Source organism: Suncus etruscus, chromosome 14, assembly GCF_024139225.1.
Source record: "Suncus etruscus isolate mSunEtr1 chromosome 14, mSunEtr1.pri.cur, whole genome shotgun sequence".
In the NCBI taxonomy this organism is placed as follows: domain Eukaryota; kingdom Metazoa; phylum Chordata; class Mammalia; order Eulipotyphla; family Soricidae; genus Suncus; species Suncus etruscus.
In genome coordinates, this window is record NC_064861.1 from 39,536,916 (window position 1) to 39,552,992 (window position 16,077).

General features: G+C 57.2%; 2 protein-coding genes across 2 annotated transcripts; both read right to left on the reverse strand.

Moving 5' to 3' along the window:
* Positions 1–124: 124 nt before the first annotated feature.
* On the reverse strand, positions 125–3,319 carry SPATA2L (spermatogenesis associated 2 like). Its single transcript, XM_049786300.1, has 2 exons — positions 2,924–3,319; positions 125–1,597 (listed from the first exon to the last, which is right to left on the reverse strand). Exons 1-2 carry the CDS (start codon positions 3,224–3,226, stop codon positions 641–643), a joined length of 1,260 nt encoding a protein of 419 aa, XP_049642257.1. The 5' UTR covers positions 3,227–3,319; the 3' UTR covers positions 125–640.
* Positions 3,320–5,964: 2,645 nt separating this feature from the next.
* VPS9D1 (VPS9 domain containing 1) lies at positions 5,965–15,674 on the reverse strand. Its single transcript, XM_049786296.1, has 15 exons — positions 15,426–15,674; positions 15,035–15,110; positions 12,012–12,104; positions 11,772–11,934; positions 10,474–10,585; positions 10,313–10,375; positions 9,983–10,035; positions 9,793–9,880; positions 9,613–9,698; positions 9,075–9,523; positions 7,728–7,857; positions 7,338–7,546; positions 7,094–7,190; positions 6,551–6,655; positions 5,965–6,467 (listed from the first exon to the last, which is right to left on the reverse strand). The coding sequence occupies exons 1-15, from the start codon at positions 15,522–15,524 to the stop codon at positions 6,374–6,376; spliced, it is 1,917 nt and encodes a 638-aa protein (XP_049642253.1). The 5' UTR covers positions 15,525–15,674; the 3' UTR covers positions 5,965–6,373.
* Positions 15,675–16,077: the final 403 nt, after the last annotated feature.

A 16,077-nucleotide genomic window follows, 5' to 3' on the forward strand; every position in this document is an offset into this window, starting at 1 on the left:
TTGGTCTGCAGGAGCTGCCCAGGGCATGGAGTGCCATGCTACTGCCTGGGTGGGGATGAGGGCTGGACCCTAGGGAAAAGCTGCTGCTCCCAGGACCCCAAGATAAATTATTTTCCAAACAACCTCGAACTCAGTGTCTTTAATGGTCTCCGACTGCCCACCCATCAAGCATCCTTGGGCTGAGGGGTCCAGCCCGCTCAGCAGTCAGTGATGACTCTTGTTGGGCTCAGGGCCGCTCCTGTGTCCCCTCCCAGAACCATCTCCAGAGCAGCAGTAGAGGGGACAAGGGTGTGCTGAGTGAGGTGGTGTAGACAGAGCTTGGACAGTGACGCCCTCTCACACGACTGGCATGGTGACCAGGCAGGAGCAGGCCCACTAGAGATGGGCCCTCTTAGAGTTCCGCTTCCTGAGACCATGGGGACAGTGCCCGGGGTATGGGTCAGTGGTTGCAGGGCCTGGAAGGGGCCCTGCTGGGGGCTGTGGCATCTGTGGGTCTGGGGTGTGCACTAGCTGAGGGAGGGCCCGAGGGATCCAACCTCTGCCAAGGCCCCTGGGGATAGGCAGGCCAGTGCCAGGGTGTGGGTGGGCTGTGCCCAGAAAAGCACCAGAGACCCCCTTACTTCCCCCAAAAAGGCTAGGCCTAGAGCTGCCCAGGGTTGTCTCGAAGCAGCGCATCCACCTGTGCTCTCCGCAGCCATAGGCGCCTCTGTGTGTCCCCCAGCAGCACGCGTAGTGCATGGCTTGGTCGGCAGGCGGATAGGGAAGTGCAGTGGGCGGTGTGTAGCTGGCGGCATGTATCACAGCACACAGTGGGCAGGGTGCCCGGCGCCAGGCACTTGTGTGCCTGGTAAGCAGCAGGCTCGTGGGCCACCCCAGGGCTCTGTGGAGGGCTGGCCCGCCTGGGACTCCCAGGGGCTTTGGGAGAGGCCAGGTCTCCAGGCTCATTCCACAGCCCCGTGTGCAGAGACAGGAAGGAGAAAGCTGCGGGCACCGGCCCTAGCTCCTCCAGGGCCCTGTATGGTGGGCTGCTAGTGTTAGGCAGGGTACCCCCCTGGGCCCCAGACTCCCAGGCCCCACTGTCGGTTCCCCACAGCTTGGCACTCTGAGCCCAGAGGTGTGGCTGGTAGGTCAGCTCCGAGGATGGGGAGTCCGGGCCAGGAGAGGACCCCCCGTACAGACTGGCCACCTCCGAGCCCTCATCCTCTGGCAGCTCCTGGTACAAGTCGAGCTGGGCCTGGTACATGGACAGGGAGCCCCGGGGCGGCAGAGGCGGCGGCTCCTCGTCCTGCACCAGCCGCTGCTGCAGCCAGGCCACGCAGGAGGCCACGTCAGCGCTGGCCCGGCGTGCTTGCAGCAGCTCTTCAGCCGGCAGCATGCTGGTGCCCAGCTGGGCCAATACCTCTCCCAGGATGTCACATTCCAGCCGCAGCGCGAAGCAGCCCAGGGCCACCTGCAACAACTGGCTGGCAGGGGGCAGGGCAGCCACCATGAGGCGGTGTCCAGCCCGGCGCTCGTAGCCCATCTTCCGGAAGCTCTGGAGGAGCAGGTCCTCGGAGAGAGCACCCTTCAGCACGTGCACGTAGCCCCCGGAGAAGGTCTGTGAGGGAGGGGCTTGGTCAGTGCGGCTCAACCCTGTGCCTCCCGCTGTCTGCTGACTGCTGCCCACTGCCTTTTCCCTTCTGCTTTTTTCCCCTATAAGTTTTTTTTTTTTTTGGTCACACCCGGCAACGCTCAGGGGTTACTCCAGGCTCTATGTTCAGAAATCGGCCCTGGCAGGCACAGGGGACCATATGGGATACCGGGATTCGAACCACCGTCCTTCTGCATGAAAGGCAAACGCCTTACCTCCAGCCTATCTCTCCGGCCCCCCATAAGTTTTTTTTTTGTTTGTTTGTTTTAGTTTTTGGGTCACACCCGGCGGTGCTCAGGGGTGTCTCCTGGCTGTCTGCTCAGAAATAGCTCCTCGCAGGCACGGGGGACCATATGGGACACCGGGATTCGAACCAACCATCTTTGGTCCTGGATCGGCTGCTTGCAAGGCAAACGCCGCTGTGCTATCTCTCCGGGTCCCCCCCTATGAGTTTTAAGTCAACTCAGTAATGACTTGTTTTTTTCTTTGGTGCCAGGTCTTGAACCCTGGACTTCTGTGGCATTAAGCTAAGTCCCAGCCCCAGAACTGACTCTCTGGGAGACAGGACTGGAAGGAGCAGAGGCGCAGCAGGTGGCAGCCCCTGACACCATCGAGCCCTGAAGCAAAGAGCGACACGCTGAGATGCCCTCCTGGGACTGAACTAACAGGCTCGGGCACCTCAATGAGGGACCAAGAGGACGGACCCCTCCACCACCATCAAGGCCTTCCAGCCGCTCAAGGTGTATGGGAGACACGGTCTGATCCTGTCCAGCCTAGCATCAACAAGCCGGGCTGAGTAACAACAGGGAGGATAATGCTTCCAAACTGGCCTGTGCCCATTTCAGAAGCAAGTGTGACTGACTGTGTGCCGTTCCCAAAACCACACGGGCAGGAGCGGGCAGAGCTGTGGCTGGGTGCCTGAATCAGGATGGCCCTGCTCTCCACCACCACCACCCCCCATCACGGAAACCCCCGAAGTCAGACGAGCAGGTGTCCCCGCCGGCCCGGAGCTCGCCTCCCCCAGCCGCTGCCACGGCAACGGAGAGAGGCCTCCGCCCCCGTGCAGTGACGGCAGCGCCTTCCCACTTCCCACTCGCCCGCTCCCAGCCAGGCTGGATCACGGCGGGTGCGGGGCTCCAGGAGTGGCCCAACTGGCATCCTCCCTCGGGGATGCGCGGCCCCGGTCTCTGGGAGGGAGGGACTGGAGGGAGACCGGGAGGGTGGCAAGGAGGCACCCCGGGACCCCACCCGAGCCCCCGGCCTCGCGGCCGCAAGCGCAGGCTGCCTGGCTACCTTGATGGTGGTGAACTCCTTCCTCCAGGGCAGCAGGTACAGGTGCACGGCCGCCAGCTCCAGCAGCTCGAAGGCGCGCGCCAGGCCGCGCAGCGCGGGCGCCAGGTCGGCTCGGCCCCATAGGCCGTCGCTCAGCAGCGCCAGCGCGTCGTCCTGCAGCGCCCCGTGTAGGTCGAAGTCCTCCACCAGGATCTGCCAGAGCACGGCGCGCAGCGACGGGTCCCCGCACACGCCCGCGCGGCCGTGCCGCAGCTCGCGCTCCAGGCACTGGCGGTAATCCTCGGACAGCGACGGGTTGCCCATGCTGGGCAGCAGCCCCCGCGCCCCTCGGCGAGGGGCCTCGGACTCCCACACCGCGCTCAGCCCCGGCGCCGGCCCAGAGCTTCCGCCCGCAGCTTCGCGCAGGTGCCTCGGCCGCGACGCCGGGCGCGGCGGGACGGGGCGGGGCTAGGGAGGCCGGGCCGAGTCTCGATTGGAGCGGGTCTGGTGGGGGCGGGATCTAGATGCCGGGGCGGGGCTTTAAGAGGGGCTGATTGGTCCGGGGCTCGGAGGGCGTGGCACAGGAGAGGCTCCGCGAGGAGCTGACTGGCACTGGGAAGCAGGGGGCGGATTAAGAGGGCGTGGCTTAGACGAGGTTCCGAGGGGCGGGGCTTGTTGGCCTAGGGCGGGTCTCGGGGCGGGGCGGTGCACCTTGGTACACAAGCTGCAGAGCCCAAACTGTGGACCCCTATTGGTGCCCTGGTTCGGAGTCGCAGGTCTTTTTTTTTTTTTTTGTGGGGAGGCCTACCCGGCTGTGCTCAGAAATCGCTCCTGCAGGTTGAGGGTTGGGGAACCATATGGGATGCCAGGAATAGAACCCGGTTCGTTTTTTGTTTTTTAATTTTTTTGTTTTTTTTTTTTTTTTGGGTCACATTCGGCAGCGCCCAGGTGTTACTCCTGGCTCTACGCTCAGAAATCGCTCCAGCAGGCTCGGGGAACCATATGGGATGCCGGGATTCGAACCACCGTCCTTCTGCATGCAAGGCAAACGCCCTACCTCCTTGCTGTCTCTCTGGCCCCGGTTCGTTTTGGGCCGGTGCAAGGCAAACCTCCTACCCTCATGCTATCACCCTGCCACCCCCACCCCGAGTCGTGGGTCTTTCCACAGAGCCCTTTGACCCAGGACTGGGTGCACAGTGGATTTACAGTAATCCATTGTTGTGTATGTAAACATTTTATGGGATTATTATGTTACTGACCCTACCCTGATGGGCACCGATCAGGGTAGGGTCAGTAACATAATAATCCCACAAAATGTTTACATACACAATCCATCACCCCTTGTACCCAAACATTGGGGCTCAGGTGGGCAGTTGTGACACCTTTGGAGGGTTGATGCAGTGGAAGTTCTGTGATTTCCTTCCCCCTCCTTTGGCCACACCAGGCTATATAATCAAGGTTTACTCCTGGCTCTGGGCTCAGGAATCACTCCTGGTGATGCTCAAGAGAACATATGGGATGTGGGGTCGTCTGTGCGCAAGGTAAGTGCCTTCCACACTATTTCTCTGGATCCATTTGCGGATTTATTTTTTGGTTTTTGGAGATTCTGCTCACCCTGGTTCTGCTCAGTGGTCACTCCTGGTAGTGTTTGGAGGAACCAGAGGCCATGCCAAGCAATCTAATCTGGTTCCATCACCTTACCTTACCCCTGTACCACTTCTTTGACTCCCAAACCCTGTGGTTTAAAATATCCAACCAGGGCAGGAATGCTCAATGACTAGGCACATGTTTTGCTGTGGGAGTCCAGGGAACCTTATGTCACCCCAGCATTGCCAGCTGTGAACCAAACACTAAACAAAAATGGCAACCTCCAGGTGTCTGTGAGGGGCATCTGGCCAATCTGCTGCCTGCCTGTCTTCACAGTCCTCAGACTGGGTTCTTCCAACTAGAGCCTCCTTGATTACTCAGCATGGCTTCCAGACACTCTGTGAAACTGACTGTCCTAACTTCATTTTCCTGCCACTTCCTCCAGCCTCATCCCTGCACCAGCCCTGGCAACACTGATTGTGGTGGATGTACCCCAGCCCTGGGTGGGTCCTGTCTGCAACCGTCCCTCCCCCTGGGGTTGCTCCATGAGGAAGTTGGTGCGCAATCCAGAAAACCTTCAGTGTGAGTGTGACTTGGGAAAGCTTGGCTCGTCTTAGCACTGTTGGTCCACAGAACAGAAGTAATGCTGAGTCCACAGTATGAGCAGGAAGTGCTCCTGTGTTGCAGAGAGCCACCAGCTGACATAAGAGAACAGAGCTGCCATAATGGACCCACCAGCATCTCAAAATACTTGCCCACATGGAGCTGGACAGCAGAAGCACCCTTGGAAATGAGTTTTTAGCTCTAATAACATTGAGATCATAGTTGAGGTGGAATATTAAGTCCAGCTGGTCATTGTGCCACAGAGGTCTGGGGGAGAGGCTTGAATCCCTGGGAAATTGTCAAGGAAGAAGCCAGAAATTACTTGCAGATCTTATTATGGGGAGTGGGCAGTGCTGGGAAATGAAGCCAGGACCTCATGTATGGAAGGCCAGCGTCCTACCATCAACTCACATCCCTGGCCCCAATTTTGTTACTTGTTTTGGGACCAAACCCTGCAGTGATCAAGGGCTTACTCCTGGCTCTGCACTCAGGGAATCGCTCCTGGTGGCACTCAAGGACCATACTGAATGTTATGCCAGGGATCAAGCCCATTGGGCCATTTGCAAGGTGAATACCCTCCCTACCTGCTTATTACTGCTTTCGCTCCACTTCTGGTTTTTTGTTTGTTTGTTTGTTTGTTTGTTTGTTTTTGTTTTTTTGGATCACACCCGGCAGTGCTCAGGGGTTACTTCTAGCTCCATGCAGAGAAATTACTCCTGGCAGGCTCAGGGGACCATATGGGATGCCGGGATTCGAACCAATGAACTTCTGCATGAAAGGCAAACGCTATCTCTCTGGCCCCTCACTTCTGTTATTTCAAGCCAACAAGTTGGTGGCGTTTTTTGCTGCAGCAGATCAAGAAGCGCAGACTCTGGTTCTGGCAACCAGGGATGAGCTGCCAGTAACCTTTAATTTCTGCTCCAGCTGGCAACTGCCTGTTCACATGTAAAAGAGGGTGGGGGGACTCCTGGGGGCTCTGACCCTCCCTGAAAGGTAGGCACTGGCCCACAGTCCAGGGTGTTTAATGCCTGATAGGAATGGGAAGGACACAGCCCTTCCCCTGGCGCTGGCAGAGACATCAGTGAGATGGGGTAGCAAAGTTTCTTCTTTCTCATGCAAGGACAGGTCAGGGGTAGCTGGGCCATTTCCTGGGAGCTAGTCCAGGGTCCCCCAGCATTGTCACAGGAATGGGAGTTATGGGTGGAAGGTCTTATGTCCGCTCCCATTGGCTTCAGTCTTGGAGGAGTCATCCTGGCCCTCAGCCAAGGCTGTGCTGTCACCCTACTTGTCCAGGGCTCCCCGTGGCAGTTGCTCCACGTAGCTGAGTGCACTCTGCAGAGATGTCAGGCAGTAACCCTCCTCTCCAATCAGGTACCTGCACACAGGATGGGCAGTTTTGCGGGGCAGGGCCAAGCACAGGGGCCTGGATGCATCCCCTTGGACCACCCCAGCTCTTACCCCTCATGGATGAACTCTTCCAGGGCCGCACACTCAGACACCAGCTGGGGTAGACCACTCCTCAGCACCACGAAGGACAGAATGGGGAGCAGGTCATCGGCACCTCTGCAGGGGCACAGAGAGTGGACCTGAGCAAGTCTGGAGTTGGGGCACAGGCAGAGGCTCAGGTGCCCTCAGGAAGAAAGGTGGAGGGACAATCCACTGTGCCTTGACTTAGGTGGGACTTGAGTCTGCTGTGACTCTGCTCAGAACTAGGGACACAGATACTTCCTGTACTCAGAGCCCACGCTTGCCCTGTCAGCTAACCTCTGTAGTGTGGTCCAGGGCTGCCATGGGGCCGAAGCCGTCCACCCTGCCCGCCAGGTAAGCCACTGACTGAACACAGCCACTGTGTTCAGGCCCTCGAAGGCCAGAAGTGTGAGCAAGAACAGGCTGTCTGTCAAGACACAGCACATGTGGGCATTGGGGCAGGGAGGAAGCATGGGCACTAGGACAGGGGACAGAGAGCAAGGACCTACCCTCGCCTGCCACAGATGTACTCACATGATGGCGGCACCAGGTAGGGGCCCAGCCACGGAGACAGTGTCATGGGCCCGGAAGTATTCCTCAGCAGACGCACAGATGCCTCTCAGAGCCCGCACTGAACAGAAGGTGCTTAAGTGAGGGATTGAGGTCAGAGAAGCCCCACCACACTGCTGGTCACTTGTAACCCTTCTATCCATGGGTCACTCACAGCTGGGCTGGGAGAAGGCCATGTCTGGGGCACCCTAGTGCCCTCTCCCCTCACCAATGCAGGCCAGCTTCCTCTGCGGGCAGGTCTCCAGGGCAAGAAGTCTCAGCTCCTGTGTGGCTGAACAGTAGGGGTAGGTGCCAGTGCCCAAGGCTGCAGACTCTGGGGGCAGGAGGCGGGCAGGGACGCCTACAGCGGTGGGGGAAGCATTCCTGTACAGCTCCAGGCTCCGGCTCAGTGAGGCCTCCCGGGCACGGTGCACAGCCCTGCCACAGACAAGCAGAGTTCAGTACCCAGGGAACTGGCCCCGGGATAGGACCTCCTTGCATGGGCCAAGTGGGTGTGCCAGGGACAGGGTGGGAGAGGAGGCAACACCCACCCAGGGGACTGATACATACTGGGACAGGCTATCCCAGTAGACAGGAGACTAATCAAGACAGGCAGTACCTGTAGAGGGCCAGAACTAGAGGCCACAGCGGGGAGAAGAAGGGCTCCTCGATGCAGGCTAGGCAGCAGTCCTTGGCAGCCGCTGTGTTCAGGCCTTCGAAGGCCAGAAGCGTGAGTGAGAGCAGCCTGTCTGCCAGGACACAGCACATGTAGGCATTGGGGAAGGGCGGAAGCATGGGCACTAGGGCAGGGAGCAGGGCCCACCTTTGCCTGCCACAGATGTAGCACAGGCAGGCAGAGGCACTGACTGAGCACAGGGTCTGCTCAGTCTCTCTACCTGGCCGCCTCCTCCCCATCTTCCTCCCCAGGCCCTTTCCCTATTCCCTTTCACTTCCTACTCCCCATGGTATCCTCCCTCTTTCCCTTAGTCCCCTCTCCCCTCCCGTGTAGCAAATCCAGCTCTGGGTCCTCCCTTCTAGGACTCAGCCCCCCACCCTCCCCATTGGCTCCCTGAGAGCCAAGGAACAGTACCAACTGTGGACCTGGGGGAGATCTGAAGATAAGCTCATCCAGATGTGAGAAACTGGAAGGCAGCTCCACTGAGGAATTCTTGAGACTCAGAGCTCTTCCCTAAAGCCTCTTCCCAGGCTCCCCTTGGCGCCACCTCAAGCCCAACTCAGGAACCTACACCCTAATTTCACTTGTGTGTGCTTCTAGGCTACACCCGGAGCACTCAGAACTCACTACAGTCCCTGTTCTGATCAGGGGTCATTCCTGGCGAGGACTTAGGTTCAGATGCAGCCAAAAATTTTTTAGCTTATTTTTGGTTTTGGGCCACACCTGGGGGTGGCGTTGGAGGGAGATGGAACCTGATGTGTGGGCAGTATGAGCACTCCACCTACCCCGGTACTCTCTCCAGTTCCTCAGGGCCCAGATATGGTGCTGGGGTGGAACTGGGTTGGCCATATGCACAGCAAGCATCTGGCCCTGTCCTGTCTCTCCAGCACAGCACATGATTTTCAAATTGCAAACAGAGAAAGGACAAGCCCACTACCGGCCAGTCCTCAGTTTAGAACCTGAGTTCAGGGGCAGAAGGTCCCAAGAGGCAGGTGGTGGTGCTGAAGTGATAGCATAGCGGTAGGGAACTTGCCTTGCATGTGGCCTATCTGGGATGGACTCGGTTCCATCCCTGGCACCTCATATGGTCCCCTGAGCCTGCCAGGAGTGATTTCTGAGCTTAGAGCCAGGAATACCTTGAGCACCACCTGGTGTGCCCCCACCCAAAAAAAAAAAAACACAAAATAAAAAAAGAGAGAGAGGTGGTCTCACGGCTGTGCTGGCTCATGCTTCTAGGCCTGTAGGACAGTAGGGATGCTCAGAGGGCCCTGGGCTGGGGTGTCGGCTCACCAATGGCATTGTGTATGTCCCTCACCATGCTCCTCAGCTGCTCCTTCGACACCCCTGAGCTCAGGGGCTCTGACTGCCCCCTGGAGCACCTGCCCAATTGCTCAGAAGCTGCCAGGAGCTGCTCCAGGTCCTCGAAGGAGCTGTCTTTGTCTGGCAGATGGGAGGAGCTGTCCATGAGGGGTGAGGGTGCCCCAGAAGGGCTGCTGTCCATGCTGTCCAAGGGTTCAGGCTGATGCAGGGCAGCAGGAGCGCTGGCTGGGGTCCCATCGGCGGGCTCCAGGGGGGACAGCATACAGTAGAGGCTCTGAGAGGGCCGCAGCCGCCGGCTTGCAGGGGTCCGCAGCCCATGGGAGTCAGAAGGCAGGGAGCAGCTAACCACAGGGTAGAGTGAGCGGTACACGTTGCACTGGAGCCTGCGCAGTTGCTGTGAGATGGGGTGGTCTGGGACGCTGCGGGAATAGCACGGGGGTCTGCAGGGAGGCCGGCAGCTGGCCCTGGCCCTGGCTCCCTCTCAGCCTACCTGCCGCAGCCCAGTTACCTGAGCAGATGGGAGACCAAGTTGGCAACCAGTGACAGGTCCCCGGGGCTCTGTTTGAGCTTGGCTCTCCAGCTCTTAGGCCAGTCCTGCAGGGCGAGAATCCTGGGAAGCTCGGTGGGTCCCAGGAGGGAGGGATGCCCCACACACACCAAGGCTCCCAAAGGACCCACAGGGACTTACGTGTTCCTGTTCGTACTCCAGGATGGCAGTGTACAGGGCCCGCAGCTCTCGCTCCTCTGGTGTCAGAGTGGCCTGACTGCAGAACCTCCTGGGGAGAGCTGGGCCTTCAGGATGGGGTATGTCGGGGCTGCCCCCACCCTACCTACCCGGCCCCCAACCCAACAGTGTAGTACCCCACACACAGACATACCTGTTGGCAGCTTCCTGGAGCCGCAGCCTGCGTTCCTCCATCTTCCTCTGTAGCTGGAGGAGTCAAGGCTGGCCCTTGTACAGGGCCTTGGTCAACTGTGTGACTATGCATGTCCACCTGTGCTTATCTGGGCCCATCTGTGCTAGGTCATGTCCATCTCTGACCATCAGTGCCAGCCATGCCAGCCTCAGCATCTGTGCCTGCCTGGACCAGCCTATGCCAGGCTCTGACTCTCTGGTGGAGGGTTGGGGAGTTGCCAGTGTGCCAGGCTGGGTATGAAGCTGGGGCCAAGTAGGACTCAGCCCTGGTGACAAGATGAGGAAAGGATACTGTCTCTTCCCGGGCCTTAGCGATCACCAGGTTCTCCATCATCTGCCGTTGCAAGGACAGGGTCTGTGGGAACAGTGAGGACAGATCCCTTATCTTCACTGTGGGAACAGTGAAGACACGACCTCCAGGTCCACCGACCCGCACCCTCTGAGGCTCCTGACCAGTGATGTTTTCTGCATAGCCTGGCTGGGGTCCAGTCGGGCCATTCGGGCCTCGTACGCAGCCTTCAGCTTCTGGTTCTGCACAGAGGCCTCCTCCAGAGGGGTCAGCTCCCTGGAAGCAGTTGGTAATAAGCTCTAAGTCCAGGAGCTGTTGTGATCTAGGATGTCCCTGTTTTATGCTGTCCTGGCTGGACAGTAAGCAGTGATTTGGTACACAGCCATGGATAGGGGTGGCATAGTGAGAGTGCTGGCTGTACCGGATAGAGGCCTTCATGCAAAAGCCATCACCTTTAGCAAGATGGAGATTTCTTGGCTACATTTTGGGCTGCTGACATGGTACCCAGGGCCTCACACCCAATAATGGGGCCTATTGCTTCTGCCTCAGTTGCTACAAGCTTCCTGTGTGCTTAGTCACACCTGGCTGTACTGATTGATCAGTAAGGCTGGACATGCTTTCTGCAAGGAGGGTCCACATTTACTTGTCAGACACAGTCTTGCCATGGGGCCCATCCTAAGTGATCTCAACATGGCCAGCTGGCTGTTTCAGCCTCCCAAAGCAGCCTCAGACACTGCCTCTGGGTCCCTCATCTTAATTTGTTTGTTTGTTTTTGGGCAGCACTCAATGGTTACTTCTGACTTTGTACTCAGAAATCATGTTTGGCAGGCTTGGGGAACCATATGGGATGTCAGGAATTGAACCTGGGTCAGCTACATGCGAGGCAAATGACCTACCTGCTGTGCTACTGCTCCTGCCCCTTAATATTTGGGGTTTTTTTTGGGGGGGCACACCTGGTGGTGCTCATGGTTTACTCATGACTGCAACCAAGAATCACTCCTGGCAGTGTTCAGGGGACCCTTTGGATTGCTGGTGATCGAACACAGGTTGGCTGCAGGCAAGGCAAATGCTCTCCCTGTTGTGCTATCACTCTGGCCCCTTTTTTTTTTGTTTGTTTGCTTTGGTTTTTGGGTCACATCCGGCGGCGCTCAGAAGTCGCTCCTAGCAGGCTCAGGGGACCATATGTGATGCTGAGAATTGAACTGGAGTCCATCCGGGGTTGGCCATGTGCAAGGCAAATGCTCTACTGCTGTGCTCTCCAGCCCCCCCCCCCTTTGGTTTTTGGGTCACACCCGGCAACACTCAGAGGTTACTCCTGGCTCTTACTCAGAAATCAATCACTCCTGGCAAGCATGGGGGACCATATGGGATGCTGGGAATCGAACTAGAGCCCATCCTTGGTCGGCTGTGTGCAAGGCAAACGCCCTATCGCTGTGCTATCTCTCCGGCCCCCACCTCTTACTTCTTAGCGCTCTGTGACTCGACCACCTGAAGCTTTTGGAACATCTCTGGTGGCAGGAAGGGACAGAGCTTCCCACCTTCGTCTGAGTACACCCGCCGGTGCCGGCTGACAGGGAAGGAGCCAAGAGTAGCTGGGGCTGGGGCTGCCCGTAGCTGCATCTTGCCTGCAAAACAGGAATAGCCAGGAGTGAGTCCTCAGAGCTCATGTCCACGAATGGCTCTGGGGCCTGTGGCAACATACCAAGTGTGGCAGCTGTTGACTGGGCCCGTTCTAGGCACTGCTCTGCCAGCCTCAGCATCTTTGCTGTGTCAGGGGCCATGGGTTCCCCAACATCTGTGGAAAAAGGAACAGAAGGTTTGTCACCATCCTTAGTCACAACTTAGACCCTTGCTTAGAAAAACAAGTTGCTGTGAGGCCCTCTCCACATGCCACCAGTCCTATTGGCCTCATCTGATCCCTTTACCTTTTATCCCTCACCCCCACTTTCTCAGGCCCAGGGTTCTGGGGTACCCTCAGGCTCTGCCAGCCCAGGGTCTGTGTCATCACCCTGCTGTGGCCACCATGATGTGTCCTGCTTCATGTGGGGCCCATGCTCAGTTTCTGCACTCTGGATCTGGGGATCCTGGTTCTTGCTCCATGCACCAACACTGAGGAACCCGTCTCTGCACTCCCTCAGGCCTCCAGGGTCCCTGCCATTGCTCTCACTCTTGTTGCATATTTTCGAGTTTGCTGGGGTGGGAGCCACTTTGGGCAGAACATGGGCTACTTCTCCCTCCCAACTCTGTTCCCCCATATCTCCAGCTCCCCAAGTCCCATACCCCTGTGACTCACTGTCATCTCTTTTCTCTCTTTGAATTTAGTTTCTGTCCACACCTGAAGGTACTCAGAGATCACTCATGCTGGGGCTCAGGAGGACCACATGTGGAGTTAGGGATGGAATTTGGGCTGGGTGCATGTAAGGGAGGTTCACTGATGTCCTGTCTATCTGGCCCCTTGCCCCTCTTTCAAGGTACCCACAGTACCTGGCTACCTACCCATGGCTCTCCTTCCAGCACCTCCTGGGGGTGCCTCATGCTGGTTTCTTTTCCATTTTTTAATTTTATTTATTGATTTATTTTGGGGGGGTTCACACCTGGCAGTGCTCAGGGGTTACTCCTGGCTCTATGCTCAGAAATTGCTCCTGGCAGGCACAGGGGACTATATGGGATGCTGGGATTTGAACCAATGACCTTCTGCATGAAAGGCAAATGCCTTACCTCCATGCTATCTCTCCGGCCCATATTTTTTAATACTTATTTTTATTGAAACTAGTGTGACTTACAGAGTCCTTCATAGTTGAATTTCAGATATACAATGAGTCAGGGCCCTTCCCACCACCAGCGTCAACCTCCCTCCATCACTGGACCCAGAGTGCATCCTATCCCACCACCCTCTGGCCCCCAGCCTTTCTTTATTCCTTTCTGTTTAGTTTTATATAAAAATGTGAGAATATGTGGTAAAATAGAGTAATCCATGTGCCAAGATTTTATGAAAAAGACAGGGGCCCCATTTTAAAAGATAAGAAATAAAAAAATATACAATAAAGTCAGGGCCGAAGCAGTGGCACAAACTGTAGGGCATTTGCCTTGCAACGCGCTAACCTAGGACAGACTGTGGTTCAATCCCCAGCATCCCATATGGTCCCTCAAACCAGGAATGATTTCTGAGTGCATAGCCAGGAGTAATCCCCTGAGCGTCACCAGGTGTGGCCCAAAAAGCAAAAAAGTAAAAAATAAAATGAAAATTAAAAAGGTGTGTGTAGCAGTTGTTGTTGTTTTTTGCATAGACACAGCAAAATATGGGGAAAATAGAAAGGAAAAACTTTGGCCTAAAAACAAGGAGACCTTACCCATGAAGCATCCTGGCATAAGGCCAGCTACAGGTTCCAGGCATACTAAGTTGTCTAACCCCAAAGTCTTTCTCTGTGGTCCCAGTAAAATCTTTTCACAGTTGCTGTCAGGTTTCTGTAGTTAGAGATTCTGGTTTCTGTTTAGATTCTATATTGGAGTCAGGTTAATGTGGAGCCATTAGGTGGCAATGCAGAGAACCCTGCCCTGAAAGTAGGTTGTTGCTGTTACCAAGTCATCAAGGTGTCTTATGAACCCACTCTGGACTAAGTCAATGCCAGGGTAGCATTAGGGCCTTCCCTGATAGAAGTCCAATTCCTGGTGTTGGTGTAGAAAACGGTGCTGTTTCCATAGATGGGATCCAAGGTTCAGGAGTGAATGGTCAATATCCAATCTTCTGAAGCCTAAGCCAAGTCACTATGACAAGTGTTCAGGGTATAAGTCCCTACTGCAATATAAAATTAATATCTTCCTATCTCTATTAAATAAGAACTTGCTTGTTTTTAAGATTTCCCCATTTAATGTGCTTATGCAAAAAAGAACAATGCCACATGGTACTACTGTTGCATATAGGGGTAAAAATAAGCTAAACAATCCTAATAACCTGGTTCTAACATGAACTCAGAGAAACTTATTTACTAGAACTTCCTACTAAATAGATCAAAAAACCAAAAACGAATGGGGGAAACTGTTGCTACATAAAAAGATAGCCCTCGATGGCGAACCTATGGCACGCGTGCCACGTGAAGGCCTTGCAGCTGGCACGCGGGAAGGTCTGCAATTAAGATATGTGGCTCAGCGGGAGGCAAGTGTGCTGGTGTCTGCTTTGCAGCTCACCTGGCAACAGGGCCGGACTGGCCATTGGGAGGACCGGGCATTGTGCGGCATTTTGGGCACTCGGGCTCAAAAAGGTTAGCCATCACTGATAGACCATAAGAATTATACCTATTAAGGGAACACATCTAAAAAAATATTCAAAGAATATATACATGTCCCATTTAAGTCTTTTGAAATAGTCTGGAAGGGGAATAAAATCCGGAGCACAGCTTCAGCTAGTGATACGATCTTGTGGAGTCTAAAAAATGGCTCCCAGTAGTCATACATCAGGAAAAGTCCTTGAGCTGGAGGTCCCACTCATGCTAGTTTCTATACAAGTTTCTCTCTCTCCTGGGCCCTCCTTGAACTCTCACTCTTGGACACCCACTCCAGACAGGGAAAACTGCCCGATCCCAGCCTCTGACCATCCTGCTGGGCTGCAGTGGTGCTGACCCTTCTTGCCGCACCTGTCTCATCCTCCTCATATGGGGTCCCCCCACGAAGGAGCAAACCCCCACACCTCACTAAGCCGGCACAGGCGGCGGGAGGTTGGAGCCCTACCTTTGCTGCAGTCCACCTGTTCCAGCAGCACCTGGGAAATGTACTGGATGCTCCTCAGGTATTCCGCGTAGGCCTCCTGGCAGGAGACAGGGGTGAGCGGCCACGCCAAGGGGCGGCGAGGCCTTGCCAGGACAAGATGCTGCTGTGCAGGTCCGCCCGAAGCACGCACCCCCGCTGCCCCAAATTCTTGTGGCAGGGGCCGCGCTTACCGCCCGCCCGTCCTCCCTTCCTCCCTCCCTGCCCGGCTTTCTTCTCCTGCATCCTCCGGCCGAGGCTCCGGGAGGCGACGCAGAAGCGCTGGGCGTCGCTTGCGGGCGTCGCTGGGGCCCGCGGCTGAGCCGCACCTGCTGGTTCCCCCACCCGGGCCTGCCCGTCCGCCCACTGCTCTCACCCGCGGCCGGTTGCCGGCGTCCAGCTCGATGGCCGCGTTGGCCAGCTTCATGGCCCGCTGCAGCGGCCTGGCCGCGCCGTCCCCGGCCGCAGCGGTCATTGCGGGAAGGGCGGCGAACCAGGGCCGCGGCCGCGGGGCCAAGCGAGCCCGGAACGGAAGGAGCCGACTGGGCGCGCAGGCACTTCCGTGGGCCCCACCTCGGCGCGCAGCTCGGCTCCCGCGGGGAAGGGCAGCGGCAACCCGTGGGGCCGCCGCGGAGGACAGTGCCGCCCTGGCCGCTGCGCAGGGGCAGGCAACCCGACGAGCCCCGCCCCTACGAAGCCCCGCCCTCGAGTCCCCGCACCTGATAGGCTCTGCCCTGATTCAGACCACGCCCCTAACAAGCCTTGTTCCTGATAGGCCCCGCCCTCCCACCTATCCGGATCCGTCCCTGGCTCGGCTCAGGCCCCGCCCCCAATTCAGGCCTCATCACCCCTTGACCTGGTTGGCCCCGCCTCCTAACCCGACTAGCACCGCCCCTTGGCCCTCTTGGCCCCGCCCCCGGACTTCGCCACGCCCCCGCGTCCATCTTTGCGCGGACCGAGGGATAGCCGGGCCGGCTGGACCGATCCAAGCGGGGCCGAGCCGGACCGACCCGAACCGAGCCTCCCTC